Source organism: Chaetura pelagica, unplaced genomic scaffold (genome assembly GCF_000747805.2).
Source record: "Chaetura pelagica isolate M959 unplaced genomic scaffold, ChaPel_1.0 scaffold90, whole genome shotgun sequence".
Taxonomy (NCBI): domain Eukaryota; kingdom Metazoa; phylum Chordata; class Aves; order Apodiformes; family Apodidae; genus Chaetura; species Chaetura pelagica.
In genome coordinates, this window is record NW_009953496.1 from 7,163,311 (window position 1) to 7,182,402 (window position 19,092).

Genomic DNA, 19,092 nt, shown 5'->3' on the forward strand with positions numbered 1-19,092 from the left:
CGTTTTTATTTGGTTCAGATTAACACAGTTTGGGAGGGAGGGGAGAATCCACTGCTATTAATGGGCGTTTTTTGGATCTCTATTAAAAAGAATAACAGGTGTGTATTTTTATTCCACTAGAGGTCACCAGCACAATATTTTTGACAAGGAAGACTACAAGAAAGAACAGGATCATTTCATTTCAAGAAGTTCGCTTGGGATTTAGTTAGTTAGTTAGTTAGTTAAAGTGCCTGGATATTCCCCCAGGTGGGGTTATATATTATCATTATTGCTCTGAGTAGCTCCCAACCCTTTTTTTTTTTTTTTTTTTTTGCATTGGCTCCACAAACTGTTTCAAATTTAACAGGTCCGATGGTTTAAAAGGGACACGCACATCAATAAGCCGTCCCTCCACCCTGACTGCTTATTTTAGAGGGGGGGACACTGCTCCCCCTTTTCCCAGCCACCTGACTGGAATCTGTATCCTCCAAAAGCCCACTCGCCCCCCCCTTTCACTCTCCCTCGTATTACCAGGATGGAGAGGGAGAGCTGAGAGTTCCATTTACTGCATATCCTCTATATTCTCATCCCCTTTCATCGACTTACAACTTTCCTTACTAAGATCACATTTCACTATCATAAAACCACCCACATACAGCACATCTCATCCTCCTTCACATTTGCAAACCCACATTGACTGCAATCCACGAATTATCAATTTTTTTTTCCCAGGCAAAGACTTACTCCCAAACTTATTCCAATCTCCAGAATACATCCTAATGGCGAGCATTTAGTAATGTCACATCCTGCTGAGGACACATTATCCATTTTAATAACACAAAAACAAGACACAAGTGAAACAAAAAGACAGTATCAGACACATGCTAAACAACACTTTTTAACAGTTAGACAAGTAAAACAACTAGATTTTTTTCAGAATACCACCTTTAGACTGGTTCCCATTTTAGTCAGATCCCAATCAACGCACAGAAACAAAAAACGTAGTCCAATGACAACGAAGGTAATTCAAAAGACCAAAATTACCATAACCAGACTAACTGTAGTCTGGTAACAAAAGCACAAATTCCTAGGAACCGAGTTAACCAATCAGGGGACCCCCATTCTAAATTTAAGAGCTTATATGATACGAGGACGGGGGTCACAGCACGGACATTATTCACACAAACAAGTACAGAAACATCCCCAAAATAACATTTTCTGCAATAAGGTATACATCCAAGTTCCATTAAAAGACCACTTCTTCCCATCTTCCAACTTAAACAATGGCCACCACCAATTACAGTACTTTATCAAAGCTTTTTTATCCCCACTTCCACCCAATGGGCCCCAATCTCTTTCCAATGGGCTAAAATGCAACCCAAGGGACTTGGCTTTAAAGCTCCTCCACTCAGCTGCTCCCCATTATGTAATACACCACACCGGAATTTTCTTCCAGCAACAACATAAAACCATTAAAACAATTAAGCTTTCCAAAACATTAATGTTTCACTCACTTCACAGTTAAGGCTGCATCGCAGTCACTCAAGACATTTAATTCACAAATCTTTCAACAATCCCCATAAAATAAAACTATGCAATTCCTACTAACAGTCCCAAACCGAAAATCGGTATTTCCAATAATAATTCAATATCCAGATAACATTTACCAAGTTCACAACGTAAAATAACATTTGCCAAGTCTGATGACCAGGAAACCGATGCCGAACCGAAATTTGCACACCCACGTGCGCTGGAACCACCAAGCAGGTACAAACGCAGAATTGGCCGTAACCAGAGTCGTGCCTGCACTGGTACCCCACCCTGCGGGGTTCTCACGAACTGCGACTTACGAGGCAGCCCGGTCCCAAAACAAAAATCATGCCTTATTCTTGCCAGAGGTCCTTGTCTGCTCCCGCCTGGATCCACCGAATCAGTGAGTCCCTCCCCAGAGCTCTCTGGGGGCAGCCTCGGGGGTCACCGATTCAGAGGTTCCCGCAGCAGGGCAGAGAAAAGTGCCCCATCTGGGGTGCTAAACTGCAACAAAAATTCTGAGCTTCCAACCCCCTTTGCTTTCTAACACTCCTCACCGAAGTGGGGGGCGAGGTGCGGCTGGGTGAGGATTCCCAGATGAAGACCCAACAACAACAAACAAGCTGTATTGAGCAGCCATTCTTTATTGCAGCTCTGGGGATTCTCCACCCTGAGTGCTCCGACCAGTTAGCAAAACACCCCAACTAATATACACCAAAAACATGCATATTCATATTTTATGTCAATGAGTTCCTAGAATTCTCTTACATAGTCATTTTATTTCCTGGGATTGGCTATCTTTGTAGTTATGCATGCTCGAGGGTCTCCTGGGGGGGTCTTTGTTGATCCTAGTCCTTTTTCATCTTTGTCCTGTCTCCCATCCAGGTCATGTCTCCAGTCTCCCACTGGTAGATTGCCCAGGTGGGTCAGAATCAACACAAGTGTTGGCTGTAGGCACCACAGGTCTTAGAAGACTTGATGTTATCACAACCTGCAGGATGCTTGGCATAATTGACTGACAGTTTCACAAACCACATTGTTTTAAAAGTAACCCATTCAGCTAACTTAGTTCAGCAAATTAATTATTTTAGTAATTTTTTTATTAGGCTATATTTCTATTGGATCTAATAATGAGTATCCTATGACTATCAGTACATTAACCCGGATTTTGGACTAGCCCTGTGGCTACTCTGAAGTCTGTAACACTTTGCAGTATGCTGGCAGATAACCCTGCCTCTGGCATTTTTGCTGGGATCTAGTCTGTGGCCAAGCAACAATTTGACTGATTGGTTACACCCTCAGTCAGACGTGACCTTTGCTGCAGTGCTGTGCCCTCAGTTACCCTGCCTCTTCCATGGGGCTTGGAGGCTGTGCTCGCCAGGTGGCTGTCATGGTTCCATTGCCAGTGGTACCACAGTTGGCTAATATCACATTGTGATATGCTATGCAACTAATAAGTAATCAGAGCCATGGCCAGCAGCAGCAGTTGTTAAAATCACCCCATATCTCTCACATTTCTAGAGTATCTCAAAGGGAGCTCCAAAACTTCCTTTCCCCTTTCAGCAACCTGAAGCCTCTCACAGCTCCCCTCTCATTTCTCCATGGCAATGTTGCACCCCACTTTTCTTCCCCCAGAGCTGTATTGTGCAGCTAATCTCTCTCTGTGTCACTGCAGCAGTGTCAGGTTGAATCCTTACTTAACCCATTATCCCAAGGTCTTAACATGACCGCACCTTGACAACTCATCCGATGAAAGGATCAGGTCATGCAGCAGAGCCACAGGCTCTGTATATTGGTTCAACAACTGAAAGGTTGTATTTTTCCATGAATAGTGCAATTGCAGACCTCAGCATGCTTTTCCAGAGGGGACTAGGGCCATCACACATCCTGCTGCTCTGGGAGATAAGGGCACACAATAGGCCCAAGCTGTGGTGCACAGCCCTGAGCACACCACCGAGAACTTCACCTCTGCTGACAGACCGGGTCAGGGGCCAGGCAACGGGAAGCACAAAGAGTCTCTTCCCAGAAAGTCATGTATTGCTCATGAATCACCTGATATCCATGGCAAACACAGCTGCCAAACATTGTGTGGCTCCACGAGCAGTGACTTACGTACACCATTTAGTGAGTTCATATGTGTCTTCACAGATATTTTCCTATTCCGTGTTCTGTCCCCAGCTCTTTGCAAAGCCTTACCCCAGTCACCACCTTGCACTTCAGTCTGCCTTTGGGTCTACTCACCTTCCTAAGCTCATGCCCTCTATGGACATCACCTTGCTGTGCTCCACCACAGGAGGTCAGGAGACAAGGGGCCATCTGACCTGCATGAAACACTGAGCCACAGCAGTCCCCATCATCTAGGGAGCAGTTCAACTGCTGCCTGTCAGAGAGCAGGGGGTGTCAGGCAGGGAGCAATTCATGATAGGGCATCAAACATGCTGGCTCTATTGTCACTGGGCAATCTGAGTGCCTGCCAAAATGCAACAAAGGTCACTCTTTGCAATGTCCAGCTGTGAGGGAGGCATGGCTGAGACCTAGAGAAGGTGGCTGCAAAATTTCCAAACGTGTCTGGCACCAAGTAGTGGTTTAGAGGTATCCCAGGTAGCAAAACCCCCATCTGAATAGCTTGCCCACCCACATTTGGGATGTCTGGAGCAGTAAATGCAGAAGATTCTTTCCAATGCCCCACCATGCACCACAGTTTTAGAAGGAATAGCTAAGTTACAGTTTTATACCTCACAGCACTGGACAAGCATCAGTTGCCTTTAACCCATGGCAGCTAGCACCTCTTAGCAGCATTATCACTGCAACCAAGTCTGTGTAGTTTAGGAAAAGCATGATGCTCCTTCAAGTCTCCTCTAGGTCTTTGCTAACATCACTTTTGCCCTTTCTTGCTCAGGGTCAAAAAACAATACACATAGCTTAAGACTCTGAGATGGAGTAAAACTGGCCTTTCACTAAATCACGGATGTTCATGCCCTTGGTAATTGCTTTTGCTTTTTTCTAGCTCACTGTGGCATGGAGATGGTGAGCAGGGAATGATAACTCACCACTATCTTGATACTATCATTCTAGACCATCGAGAAGAGAGACAGAAGAAACATCAATGTGGGGCCAGTCAGTGCTGCTGCTGTCCTCCCACAGCAGAAACTGGAAGGCAAGACAGCACCTGTAGTGCATGACTTGACACTTTTCTCTTGCATATCAGGAAAGGTGGGAAGTTGAATGGGGCTCTGAGCAACCTAATATGGTGTTCCTGCCAATGCAGGGGGATTGGATCTAGATGATCTTTAAAGTCCCTTCCACCCAAACTATTCTGTGATTCTATGAAGTCCATGGTCACCAGAAGGTGTGGTGATGGGACAGGGAAACTCACATGGTTGAAACTTCACCTGGTGGGCTTGAACACAAGCGGCAGTGAAGAACATTGCACATGTGGTATGTCTGCTGAATCTAGACTGAAAGCCTGGTTGTCATGCCTTGCTGTTACTATAAGAGTTTACTAGAATAAGCGTCCATCAAGCTAATCCCATTCCTGCAGCAGAATTGAGTGCAGAGTGTCAAACCCAGCTAAAAACTCAGTATGTATGTGAGCAGTCAAGCTCCCTGCCAGCAGCACCCTACATGGGTCTGGGGATGTTCCCATTGGCTCCCTCCAGAGAGCAGCCTACAAATACCTCAGATCTGGATGAAGGATTCCTGTGCATCCATGCAGACACACTTGGCTGCAGAGTATGCATCCTGCCAGGGGCAGGTCGCAGCTACAGTTTAGGAAACAGGATTTCTTATTTCTGAGGTGCAGTATCATGCCTCCTCCTGACTTGGTAAGTATGGCAAACTGATACTTTTGACATGTGGTTTTGGATTAATTCAAATGGGAAAAGCTTCTCATATCACTTACCTTGAAGGTAGAAAACCTATCCTATTGTGCTGTCAATGCTGTTGAGGTAAAAAGGCTGAAGATAAGAAGGAGTATACCTAGAGTGAGAAAAAATCAGGGTATACTTCTGCTAATTTCAACACATACCTGCTATCAGCATTTCAGTGTGTGTGGCTACAAATTCTTATTTGTTATATTCAAAGTGTAAATTAGCTTGTCATTCAAGTCATTAAGGAGATGCCATTAACTAGCAAATGCAGTCAGTTAAAACAGATTCACACCCCCTCACACACTCCACACACACCCTCCCCCATCCCCACCCCCCCACCCCCCGCCTTCCCCAAGGGATCATTCCTCATACTCACACACACACACTCACACACACTCAGTCACACTCACACTCACACACTCACACCTGGGGAGGACCCATGTCCTCCTGCAGAGAGGGGTGTAGCTCCATCTACTCCCAGCTCAAAGCAAGGGCAGAGCCAAGGTGTCCTTCCCTGCTCCTTTCCACAGTTCATAAAAGGAAAAACAATTATTTCTACACCTCACTGTGGAGTCTGAGGAACAGACACTCAGTGAAGCAACAGCGAACACTGAATCGCTCTCTCCTTTTCCAACTGCTCAGAGATGATCTTTAATCAACCATTTTTACATAAACACTTTATTCCTGATTTATTTCTTTTTGCTTCCTTCAAACTGAATGCCACCCATGACAGCCTAGGCTCTGATCCAGCTGCTGAAATACCAGGGAGAGGAGAAAACCTCAAGGCTCCCTGAAGACACGGTCACTTTTTCCTCTCAGTCATGAGCTGCCACAACCACCCCCCGCCTTCCCCAAGGGATCATTCAGCATGTGCATACTTTGCTCAACATAGATGTGTATTTAGGAGATCACATTACAGGCACATGGGATTGATATCAAAAGGATGTGGAACTAACAGGAAATCATGCAGCTCACTAGGGAGTTGAAGTATTTTACCTTTGCAGATGCTGATAAGCCCTGCAAGCAATTAAAAACATTTAGAGAAAAAAACCTGTATTTGCTTAAAAAGTCACTGGAAGCCAGTAGAAGGCTTATCAGGTGTGATGATTAACATACTTCCAAAGCATGGATGTTTACATAGGACTAGTGATGTAGTGCTCCTTATTTTCTGGTCACTAAAAATAGATGCTTCAGGAACTGAGAACAAGGAGAGAAGAACAAGTAGTCTACGAAATGAAAAGTGCTGGACAACAAGAAATATTAAAAAAAAACCAAAACAAAACGTTGTTTTATTGTTCCTAAAGCACCTATCACTTTGGCTATCTGCCCTGAAATTTACACGATACATTAACGATGGTGAACATGACATTGCATCTCTTGGCATGTTGCCATCATGCAAAATATTGTGACAGGTAACAGCAGAGGGCTGGAAAAGATAAGATACTGGGACACTCCATTAGAAAACCATTTGCAGAAGATTAGTCCTTGTGTGAAACAGTGCCAAAATCTACAGAGAGTTACACTAAATCAAATAAACCTGTAAACCATGTTTTTTCATACAATATGACAGAATCATTAGCAGAGCCATTCAGCTAGCATGAATCAAACCAAACATTTTATGGGGAGGCCTGTTGCCATCTAGGTCCAAAATAATTCACCAACTGTTCATGCTAAAATACTGTGGTTAGTCACTCTCAGCCAGATTATACAGAGCCTTCCAACACACAGCACTGTGAGTTCACTCCAGTTCTGCCCTTGCCTGAGTGAGCCATTGCTTCAGCAATGTTCCAGCACTCACTTGTCATGTTCATGAGCTGTACAACATTTTTTAAAGGTTACTATGTTTAGACTATAGTGTTCACATGAAGGCTCTGAGAGAAGCAGTGTCATCTTCCAGATAAGCATAAAGTGAATCAAGATAATCTTAAGTATGTTCACACAACTGGGTTTTTCTTCTTCTCATTACATAGTCAGGTCTCCAGTCACTTTGGAAATCTAGACAGTAAAATAGACAGTAAATTAGTTTCCTGTATAAGGCATTGAAGTGCACGTTTGATAGAATTTTTGAGGTTTTTTGATTCAGGTTCTGCCCTGATCATGGCATAGCAAGTCCCAACACTCTGATCCATATTTTTTTTTAAATTGTTGACATCTCTAACAATATACTAAAAGGTCTAAAAAGTAAGGACTCGCACATCTTGGCTTTTTCTGCATCTACTGTCTGCATTTTATTTCCAGGAAAGCTTTTATCTTACCCGAGATTTTAAATTCATAGACTCAAAAGATACATGTTGCAGAATAATTAGGTTCCATATTAGCCTTGGGGGCTCTAAATCCAAACACGAATTTATTTCTATTGAAAGACTGCAAATTTTGTTTCAGTCCCTTTTAAACTGGCCAGTTTTTTTTAAAAAATAAATTGGGGAAACATCTGCTGTTATGAAAACCTATGGGTATGTTTAACACTTAAAGTCATTGTGGCTAATACTATTAAATAGGTGAGTCCTGCTAAAGAGCAGAATAGTCTGACAGTAATCTCTTCCCACGATGCTATCTGCTTTTCTTTTTAGCTCTAAGTACCATGCTTTCCTTTACCCTTCCTAAATTTAGACTGTCTGTCTTTACAGCTTTAGCTTCTCCTCTTATATTCACCATAGATCAGGAGACTTTTGCAACAGCCCTAAATAAGGTGAGGCACTAATGCCAAAATACTTGGTGGCTAAGGACAAAAATACACTGATTACACTATCAGGATATAAAAAGGATGTTAAGAAGCTTGTGAGTTCAAATGTGGTATTTCCAGGAAGCTTAGTTGTCTATAAATGCACCTTTATTTATTTATACACTATTGCAACCCTCACTGTGAAAAGGCAGCTGGAAAAGCACCTTTACTAAAATGAAGAGTCCCTTCAGAAGTTAGCTGATACATCAAATGCAAAACCTACTCCCCTTTCCTCTTCTGAACCCAGTGACAGCTTGCCAACATACTGCAGAGCTAGGTTTATAGATCTTTCGTGCTACAAATTCTTCATCAGAAAAGCATTTTAATTTCATTTGATTTAAACATTCTGTACTGGTTTTCCCAAAATAAGCTAGTCAGTGAAAACTCCCTTTATAGGCAACAGAAAGAAACCATCCCCTCCAGAGTGCCCACATTACTGTTTAAGACAAATGAGTTCAATTGCTCTCCCTTGGTACCTCTTTCTCTCTGTAAAGTCACTGTAAAGGGAGCCTAGGTGGCTGGCTCTGGTTTGACTCATATTTATAAAGTGATATGATGTAATTAACTTAGCCAGAGACTGAAGTATGGTTCAATATATCTCAGTGAGATGGTATTCCTTGTTCAGACTTGAATAAAATAGTACTGGGATAATCACTTATTAGGCAGAAATGGTTCTTACGAGGTTTAGTCCAAGTCTGCAAATCTATTGTTCAAAACAAAACAATTAGTTATAATTTATAACCAATCTAATGGCTGGAGTTAAAATCATAGAATCACATAATGTATTGGGTTGGAAGGGACCTCTAAAGGTCATCTAGTCCAACCCCCCTACAATAAGCAGGGACGTCTCCAATTAGACAAGATTGCTCAATGCCCCATCAAGTCTGACCTTGAATGTGTCCAGGAGTGGGACCTCCACCACCTCTCTAGGCAACCTGTTCCAGTGACCCACCACCCTCATATTAAAGAACGTTTTCCTAATGTCCAAATTAGAAAAGACCAAGTTGCTTGTACCTACACCATTGTTTCTTGACTTTAAGGGTGGTGTCTAGCTGATCCCAACCCTGAAGATGAGTGATCCTGGAGTACAGAGAAACTTCAGAGCCAAGTCTGGAACATAAGTCAATAAAGCAGATCCCATAGCTTGTTGTGTGGTACTAATTTTAAAAAACACAAATGGGCTATTTTGTCCCTTTGAAAAATCTTAATACCCACATATCATCCCCATTTCTTATTTTATTGTACTTCAACATAGTCAGTCATTAACTGCAGTTGTATGGCATGTTATTTCTGTTCAAATCCATACAAAGGCTATTTTTAGTACACATAACTAATTTCATAAACGTTCACAATGGGAAAATTCTCTGGATGTCATATACTTTGTACTTGGAGAGATATTAGCTGCATCTTTACAAAAATGAAGATACAGGTATTTTCTATACCAGTTCAGAAAACCTCAGTATCAAACCACCAAAGAACACTCGTAAGTTTAAACTCTGCAGTGCAGAAGGAAGGATGTTTAAGCATACTGAGAAAGAAGGATAAAGTATAAGAAGGCTTAGGCCTTATCCTATAAACCATTTATTTGTGTGCTTCACAGATCCCATTCATAAGAGATGGCCTGAACTGTGGAATATCTTCCCTTTGGTAATGTGTGAGACTCCACTCACACAGTAACAATTTCCTCACAACCTCCCACAAGGTGGAAAGAGCTGATTCAGTCAACAAATCCTTACCGAAGAGACAGGCCAAGGCTGTGGACCATTTCTTAAACAGTTCAGTCTTCCCAAACAGGGAACTACTGAAGGAGGAGCCCAAGGACATGGGACAATGTTTTTCTCCCGTTACTGCTCCCCTGATGCTGCTTATCCATTCTTGCTACAGGACGGGGAGGAAGGCAGCAAGTAAACCTTGCTTTCTGTAGCAGTCATCAAACTGTGTACCAAAAAAAACCATCTGGAGGAAGCTGCTGTGTTAGCTGGGTGCATCTCAGACGCAGGTGGATCCAGGCAGGGTCTGCCCAGACTGACTGTGCAGCTTCAGGGAAGACAAAAATCTGTCCCCCTGAGGAAACGCCCGTGTGGAAGAGGAGCTTTGTGGAGCTTTGAGATTGTCCCTTACCTAACAACAGCTTGAACCAGCTGTAGAAGGACGTAATTTTCCAGAGGCATGAGCTCCCTCGGCCTCCGTTCCGGCGGCCGCCCCGGCGCGCTGCGGGGCGGTGACCGCGGGGTGTCACCCGCGGCCCGGGCTGGGGCTCAGCTCTACCAACTGTTCTAAGTCCTCTTCTTCAAATACCAAAGCTTTTCTTTTTTTAATTGTTTTGTTTTGTTTTGTTTACCTCTCATTTTTTGGAAAGCAGTTTTGGAATAATTTTTGCAGAAACTTTCCACAGACAGTTCCAGCCAGCATGGATATATCTTATCCTGATCTTTTTATATTGTTCGTGATAGCAGAAACTGTAAACACGGGGAATGTCAGAAATCATCTTTATTATGAGCCATTTTACTAGCTCTGCTAGGATAACTACAGCCACATGGTATCACATAAACATCTGCAGAGCTGGTACTGCAGTTAAATAGGAGAACAAGGTTGTGGAATACTGCATTTAATTCTCAGAAGAGTACAGATGGGCCAGGATTCATCTCGCCTGCCACAGGTAGGATGCCCAATTACAACCACCACCCAGAGCTCTTCTCTGGGTAGTGTCCCCATTTTTTTTCAGCTCTCTGGAGATATGTTTCACTGGACGTGCAAAGCTGTACAAAATTCATATCTTTTTCATTAACTTCCACAGGCTTTTTTTATGAGATGTGTACAGAAGATGGGCATAGACTACTTTTTGAAAACCTTTTGTGGGACAAATGGGCATCTCCTGCTTCACTTGCTTAAGATCCAGACAGCCCTCCAGAAGTAACTGTGAGTATAGAAGGAGGACAAGAAAGAAGCCGTCACTAAGAAGCTTCACTTATCTTCATAAGGCTCATGAAGTGGTACATGGCTTATGGCACACAGAGATAAGTAACACAGACTAAACCACATGAAACGTCTGAATTCTTGTATCTAAATGTTTATGTGTGTATCATCAATACACTCCACCCAAGGAGTGTATGAGAACCCAGGCACACTCACCATACAAAATACAATATAACGTGTGGTTTAAGGCTCATTGGGTTGACTATTCTGCTGAGTAAAGCTGCCCAAGTTAGTGGTAGTTCCAACACCCTCACCAGCAGAAAATTTGGATGTTAACTTCCATTTTACAAATGCATGAAATTAAACCACAGATTCAGCTCTTAATCAAAATAGCTCAGAGTTCAGGAATCCTGGCCATTCTCAGTCCAGAAACTTTTCTCTAAAGGGAATATAGACCTTACAGACAGGGAATTCTGAAAAACAAACAAAAAACCAAACAAATCCAAAAAACTGCTGACTGCCATGCTGACTCCCTTCAGGCATGACTGCAATACATCAAATTCAGGGAGATTAAAAACATGGACAAATTTTTCACCTTCCTACACTAAATAATTGAGGCAGCATGTGTTCAATATTCATTGCTGGCAGTTGCAGGCTTTTGCACAGAGCAGCAGCTGCATAATAAGCCTATGCATAGTGGAATATTTAAAATTACAGACAGACATTGTTTTTAAAAAATTAATGCATTAAAATAATGCCCTATGTCTTAGCAAAGATGAAAGGCAGCCAAGGTACACCTCTGAGTTGCTGAAGTTCGATACTTCTTCATTATTAATGACTCCAGTGTCGTTCTTTTCTTGAAAATTACAGTGTTTAATGTTTTGTTACCCTAGGGCTGCAGCTCTCTGCTTGCGTATCTGCACGTAGCACCTTGCTGATGCCTGGGAAATGTAAGGCAAAGATAATGCCTATCACAAAATTTCTCCCCTTAGCAAGTGCAGTTTCATTTTGTGTAGGAGCAAACGAGGCCCATATATTTCAACACCTCTAGCCTAGAAGTCATCAACACAAAAGATGTTTCAGGCACTGGAAGACTTCGCAAGGCCCATCAGTACACTATTCAAAGAGTTACTGAACACATGAATTTGGAATTGTTGGAGTTTGAGGGGGAGATGGCTGCTTCTCTTTCATACAGTAACATGATCTGAAAAGAGAGGCTTCTTGGCTGCTATAAATTAACATTTTCAACTGAGTCTGGTCTCCCAGACACACTGGGAGCCTTAGAAGGTTGTTTGTTTTTTGTCTCTATATCCAAAGGATAATAAAAGATGGAAAGTTACAGCACTCTTTTATCTTGGAACAGAAGTATCCTTATGAGACCTTTGCTTACGCTGCTTACACTGCCCTTATCACACTGGCTCAAGCAACAGTTGACTCTGGGTTTTTCTAAGCAATTGCTCATTTTGATTCTCTGAGTTGCTAAGACCACCAACTGCAGTTTCCAGTGGATAATGGGAGGGGTGAATAAGGTGCAGACACTCAGTTCATCATGTAAGGAATCCATCTGTCCTCAGGCAGAAGAAATTGAATCTAATCACCCCAGAAGTGCTTAATTCTTGGCTGAAAGACCCTCTTGCAGGCCATACAGTAGTACGCAGTAATTAAACACTATTTAACAGCTCAGTTTACATGAATGTATACCCCACCCAGGTAAGCAGATAACCAGCTCATTAAATCGGTCTTTCTGATAAGATTTGGTCAGACCGGTCAGCTCAGGATGAATTGCACTGCATGTCATGGCAGCAATGTCCCATGCTCCAGGATGGGCTCCCAGGCAGGGAGTTGCCATGAGCCTTACACCAAGGTGCACAAGGCATGTCTGCAGCACACTGGCAAAACAGCTCAAGTCTTCGTTGTATCACTGGCCTAACTTATTTTGTCAAGTGTAGTTATGCTTTGTACACAGCAGAGAGAGCACTACTGCCTCTGCCTCCCGCAAAGGGAGAATCTTTTTGAAAGAGAACTTCAGTGCCAGCTAAGAGCACCCAGACTGATCACAGCCACTCCAAGATCCACATTTGGAAGATCAAGTATTTTGCCAAGGTGTATCAACGATAAAACTCGTATGGGTGCAGTCTGAGGGCATAACCATCACATACCTAAGCAAAACGACACAGGAATCCCAGCTTGACTGGCAGCTTAGATGCTATTATTTTTTTTAAAAGCTAGCAATACTTTTTTCAGGGCAAAAACAGTTGCTTTAAAAGAATAATGAAAAAAAGACAGCTTACAGAAGTATTTTTCAGGATTTTACTGCAAACCAATGGGTTTGGTCACCAAAAAAATATGATACATATAGCCATGTTAATTATATTACATTACAATGATGGTATACATTAGAAGTAAGTCTGTAAGTTTAAATATACATCTAGAGTTACAACTGAATGTACAGATCTTCTTTACAATAGATACAATCAGGAATGAAAAACCCCCAAACCATAAATAATGCCCATTTTACAGATGACATCTTTTAAACTAAAAAGAAAAAAAAAAAAAGAAAGAAACCAACAGCTTTGATCGACTGCAGCTGGGGCATTTTGGTCCATAAAAACCCTTTCTAAAAATAGAAATCTTTTTATCATAGCAGCAATGCTTTCTTCAAGCATTTGGATACAAGTTAATTGTGAGCCCATTTCAATAATTTTAGTTGACTGTATAGATTTACAAAAGAAATTTCAAAATTACACTTAATTTATCTTCCAAATATGGAAGAAACAAACAATGCCCCACATTGTGGTATCCTGCAAGTGTCACATTGATGCTTTAAACTAAGTCCATCTGTAGTACGCAGACCACACGCAGACCATTTGTTCACATAGTAAACCCACATAAATGAACTGAGAAACACACTCTGCAACAGGGAAAGCTTTGGAGCTCACAAGATCTCATCAGAAAAAGGCACATTTCATAAAACCCTTATCACGTTCAGATAGATCTTCAGGCCAGGCTTTTCAGAGCATGATTTCAAAACAGCTTGTTCTTACTCCTACGATCTGCAGTAGCAGTCTATGGCAGCAGTCACTTGTTTTTCTTTCCCAAGGAGACAGCACCACTTTGGGGGAAGAACAAATGGAAATGAAAAGCCTGTAAAGCTCATTTAGATAGTGATGTGCTCTTCAAAAAAGCTTCCAGCGAACAGTGTAGTTGAAATTAAGGCTGCAAAGCTGCCATGGTGGAAATGTGCAAATTCTCTTTCAAGATGACTGACCAACTGGCAGTTCCACCAGAAGGCCAAATAAAAATAAAAATAATAGTTATTATTATTAAAAAAGAAACAAAGAAAACTGTTCACAAGAAAGAGTCCACAGGTGGGGCATATGAAAAGCCCAAAAATGCCTCAGCAGCTTCTTTGACGCTGGCAGTGATGAGGATGCTGTCTGGGGACTGGCCGATGGAGTTGGGGACTGGCTCATCTGTAAACTCTGGATCAAAGTGTCGCAGGTCACTGGGGCCACTCTGTGGAATGGCCAGAAAAGGAAACATTTAGACCCAAATGTTTTGCGAGTGCACAGTTCAATTCAAAATGGGGACAAGCACCCTTGTGTGAAGACTCACAGTGTTATCACCTCGGGTCCACTGTTTAACAGCCTTTGCCAGTTTAAGTTTGACCTTTTTTTTGTATCCTGCTGCATATTGTCTCACTAAAACCAAGATGATTCAATTTAATACACTACCCTCCAACTAAGCTCATGCAACAGAAGCCAAACACAAACACGTCACACTCTCATGCAGCAGTTTGCAGGGGTGGACTTTGATCCCTGAGCAAGTTATGAAATTTAGTTTACAAAATGCTCAGAAAGAGAACAACCCCCACAACCAGAATCCTTTCTTCACATGTCAGCATCTAAAAGCCAAATGTATCTCTGCCATTGGGAAGCTACTTGCTTTCTGCACCTTACCCTTTGGTAAAGTGGATGTCCTGGGGATTATATCAAAATAGCCATGCAAATGAAGCATTTGTGAAAGGCCAAAAAAACCCAGCTAAATTTAGACAGTCCATCAGCAAAAAGCCTGCTACTGCTTATTTTTAACCTTGCTTTGACAGTCACAAGGGAAGGAAAAGCTGGGTTCCCCAAACACAGCCATCTGGCCAGCTCCCCCAGCTCCTGGGCACCACACAAAGACAAGGGGGGAAAAGACACACTCCATACATTCTATAATTAGAAGTGATACATACCACATTTGGGTTAAAAGGAGGTGTAATCTTCTTATTAATGAGATCATCCCAGTTAATTGGGGAGAAGAAGATGTGATTCTTAATCTCCATCTGTTACAGAGAGAAAAACAGATTAATTCAGACCTAAGCTAATGTAACCAGCATGGCCTAGTCATCCTCCTGTGCTGCCTACAGGCAACAGTCATTTTGCACTTACAAAGTCCTCCTTGGCACCAAGCCTCTTTGTCCTGTCCTTCTGCAAGAGGCCTTCCAGGAGATGCCTAGCAGAGTTGGTGATATTTGGCTTCAGCTGCAAGGGTTTGTTCAAGATGTTGTCATACATTTCTGCTGTGTTCCTGCTGTAGAAGGGCGGCTGTGGGAAGGGGAGAGACAGTTCAGGAGGCTGACAGGTAGGCACTGGGTCACTTGTGGGGAAAGGACGAGCAAAGTTAAATTTGATCTTTTGTGAAGGATTTGTTACTTACCAGGCCATACAGCATCTCATACAGGACGGCTCCAAGGCACCACCAGTCCACAGTCCGGTCATAGGGCTGCTTATGAAGAACTTCAGGAGCAAGATACTGTGCGAGAGAACGAGGAGAGCCACGTTAGCCAAAGAGATCTTTAGAACAAAGAAAGCCTCCGCATTCTTGAATGAAAGCAGCTTACTGAACCCCAGTAATAGCTAAGCTACTGGAAAGCTGCATGCTGTTTATAGCCAGGGAGACAGCTCAAGAGCTGCTCCCTCCAGCTCAACAAGCTCTGCGTGTACTACACGTTCTCAAACAGCAGCCTGATACTACAGGATCTATAATGCCCCCCGCTTGTCTAACCTGCCATAAAGATCCAGGAAAGGGGGCAGTTTTTGCTGGCAAGGACAGCACTTGCTGCCACTCTGTGAGCAGTGGGCTGGGGACTGGCTTTACCTCTGGTGTGCCGCAGAAGGTGGAGGTCGTGCCATTGTGCTCTATGTTTTCCTTGCAGAGTCCAAAGTCAGTCAAGACAATGTGTCCCTGTGAATCGAGTAGGATATTCTCAGGCTTCAAGTCGCTGCAGGAACAGTTAAGAGAAGACAAACATTCATTAGAGGAGCTACAGTGGGAATATCTTAGGTGCAGCTGTTTACAGAACTACACCAAGTCACAAAAAAAAAAAAAATAATTAAAAGCCATCCTGAGCTCATTTTGAGCTCAACTTTTTAATACTTAATTAACAAAACATGTGTTTTCTCAAGTTCAACGATCTGAGCAGCCTTTCTTACCGATAAACAATGTTGAGGGAGTGCAGGTAGCCCAGGGCACTGGCAATTTCAGCAGCGTAAAATCGGGCTCTCGGCTCCAGGAAGCAACGCTCCCTCTGGAGATGGTAGAACAACTACAGGAGACAGAAAGAACAAAGTTGTTTAAACGGCGCCAAAGCCCGTTAACAATGCACTTAATTAGACTCAATATATATAGTGAGGGAGAACAATAGCAGGAAATGGCCTAATGACCCTTGGGTAGTTCAAAACTTGGCAGGCTGGAAACATTCAATCTAGTAACTTTTCCCCCCTTTGACTTTTCCCCTTGCAACTCTAAAGGAAGGGTGAAAAAGTCTACCCTACCACCGTGCACATGATAGGAAATACTATTTAAACGTCTTACTGCTTACCTCTCCACCATTGATGTAGTCTAGGACAAAATACAATTTGTCTGCAGTTTGGAAGGAAAAGTGAAGCCCGACCAGGAAGGGGTGTTTCAGGTTTTTCAGCAGGACATTGCGCTCTGACATAATGTGCTTCTCCTGAGAACATGAAAAAAACATCAATGTTTAGTACACTTGCTTAGCAATAGCAGTAAAAATCCATTTGATGGACATTGCAATGGCATAATGAAGCAGCAGCTTACCTCTTTCTTCTTCAGGATTGCTTTTTTCTGCAGGACTTTAACAGCGTAGAACTGCTCTTCTGCCTTGTGCCGTGCAAGGAGGACCTGAAAGAGTAAAATCCCAAAACTGAGCAATACTGAAATGCAGAACAACTTGTCAACACAACTGCAAACAGGACTTTACATTAACTTCTGAGCACTGCTACATCACTCTAGCTCAATGTGCAAGCCCTTTGCTGAAAATGCCTAACACTGCTACTACGCTGGCAGATAAATCTAGCCCACTGTCTAGTTCCCACTCCCTGCAAAAGCAAAGTCTGTATTCTCCCCAGTGCCAGTACCTCCTCACTCCCCTGCTCTTTCAGGACTCTGTCAAACATAGCACCCTGCACCCTCTCCCCACAGCTAGGCAGGGAGCCAGAGTGGGGCATGTTATGGTCTGGTTTCAATGACCAGCATTCACCAAAGCCAGTACAAACTTACCCCCCGGGCACTGCATACAAGAGCTGAAGAGTAAACTGATTACAGCAACAAGAATTTAAGATTTACCTTCCCAAAACTGCCTTTTCCAATCACTTTTAAGAAATGAAAGTCTGACGGTTTGGCATGTGGGTTGGATGACGGACCAAGATTGATCTGCTGTGAAGGGCTTGGCTAGAAAAATAAAAAGACAGAAACCACATTTATTAAAACAGCCTCATAGTGAAGATCTCAACAATATCTCATTTTAAAAAATAAAGTGACCTTGAAAGTGAAGATTAGCATTCTTCTTATCACTAATAATTCAACCTACTACTAGGTACTGCTTAAAAGAAATGTAACAGCCACAGTTTACTTTGAAGTTCTTACTGAGGTCTCAGCCACATTCCATAATCAAGTAAGAATCAATAAATCTTATTTTAAATGTTTTTTCTCCATATTGGGAAAAAGTTTCAGCCTAACCTGATTACTCTTTTTTCCAGTTCCATCAATGTGCTGTAAGCTGAACTCAAGTAACACTCATGATGCTAATTTTGCTATGCTTCTATTAATTGCTAATTTCACATCCAAAAATACCTCACTGAGTAAAATCTACTTACCGGAGGAGAAGGATTAGCATTCATAAGTTCAGGCTCTTGAGGCTGGGAGATTTTCAAGATAGACTGAACTTCAGGGCTGCAAGAGTAAGAGGGTGCAGAATTAGAACTCTAGTAACTAAAAGCGTAAGGCAAGAACTTCCCACCAGAGGGCATGCAAGCATCAGGGAAAATGGGTTTTGGTTTGGGCTATTACAAAAGGCAACTGAAACAAGCTATTCGACTTAAGGAGTAAAATTAACATAGAGAAAGTAAATTCCATCATGCAGGGAAATGTACTTATACTGTGAGTACAGTTCTAAACAGGGACACGGCTTCAGAAACCCCATCCAACTGATCTGTCCCAAACTCAGCTCACAAAGATTTGTTGCTGAGTGAGTAATACTTCAAGATCAATTAACTCTTCCGTACCAGTCATGGCAGAGGCATTACAGTAAACAAACTTTTTTTCTTTTTTAACTAGATGTTGCAACACATCGTGGTATTTCTGACGAAAATCCAGCTGAAAATTCTGATACTTACTGCTTGCATGCGTAGGAGTTGGTGGCTATCTTCTGAATGAAGTCGTTTAGCCCCATTCTTCTCTGCTTCATAAAAGCTATAAAGTCAAAGGAGAAACGAAATCGTTAAGCCATTCTGCGAGGAAAAAAAAAAAATCACAGCCCCCAGAGCATCTTCGGAGAAGCTCCCCGAGCATCATCGGAGAAGCCCCCGCCGCTCACCGATGAGGATGGCCACCATCCCCCTCATCTTCGAGTAAGTCAAGGTATGACCAGACGCCTCGGACGCTTTCACGGTCATTTTCGAGCGAAGGGAGCGGAATACAGCAAGAACAGCTCTCCACCACCGGCTCCCAGCACCGCACTGCCTCGGCCGGGCGCCCGACGGCGCTTAAGAGGCGGCGGGGATGGGCGGGACC

General features: G+C 42.8%; 1 protein-coding gene across 2 annotated transcripts; it reads right to left on the reverse strand.

Annotated features, from left to right (window-relative positions):
* Positions 1-13,312: 13,312 nt before the first annotated feature.
* Positions 13,313-19,036, reverse strand: SGK1 (serum/glucocorticoid regulated kinase 1). Of its 2 annotated transcripts, XM_009999138.1 has the most exons (12): positions 18,896-19,036; positions 18,696-18,771; positions 18,177-18,252; positions 17,647-17,751; positions 17,119-17,202; positions 16,883-17,014; positions 16,494-16,606; positions 16,159-16,282; positions 15,718-15,813; positions 15,450-15,605; positions 15,254-15,343; positions 13,313-14,532 (listed from the first exon to the last, which is right to left on the reverse strand). In XM_009999138.1, exons 1-12 carry the CDS (start codon positions 18,972-18,974, stop codon positions 14,365-14,367), a joined length of 1,299 nt encoding a protein of 432 aa, XP_009997440.1. In that variant the 5' UTR covers positions 18,975-19,036; the 3' UTR covers positions 13,313-14,364. The 2 variants fall into 2 exon arrangements, with proteins under 2 accessions (XP_009997440.1, XP_009997441.1); XM_009999139.1 differs by lacking the exon at positions 16,883-17,014 and having other exon boundaries at positions 18,896-18,974.
* Positions 19,037-19,092: the final 56 nt, after the last annotated feature.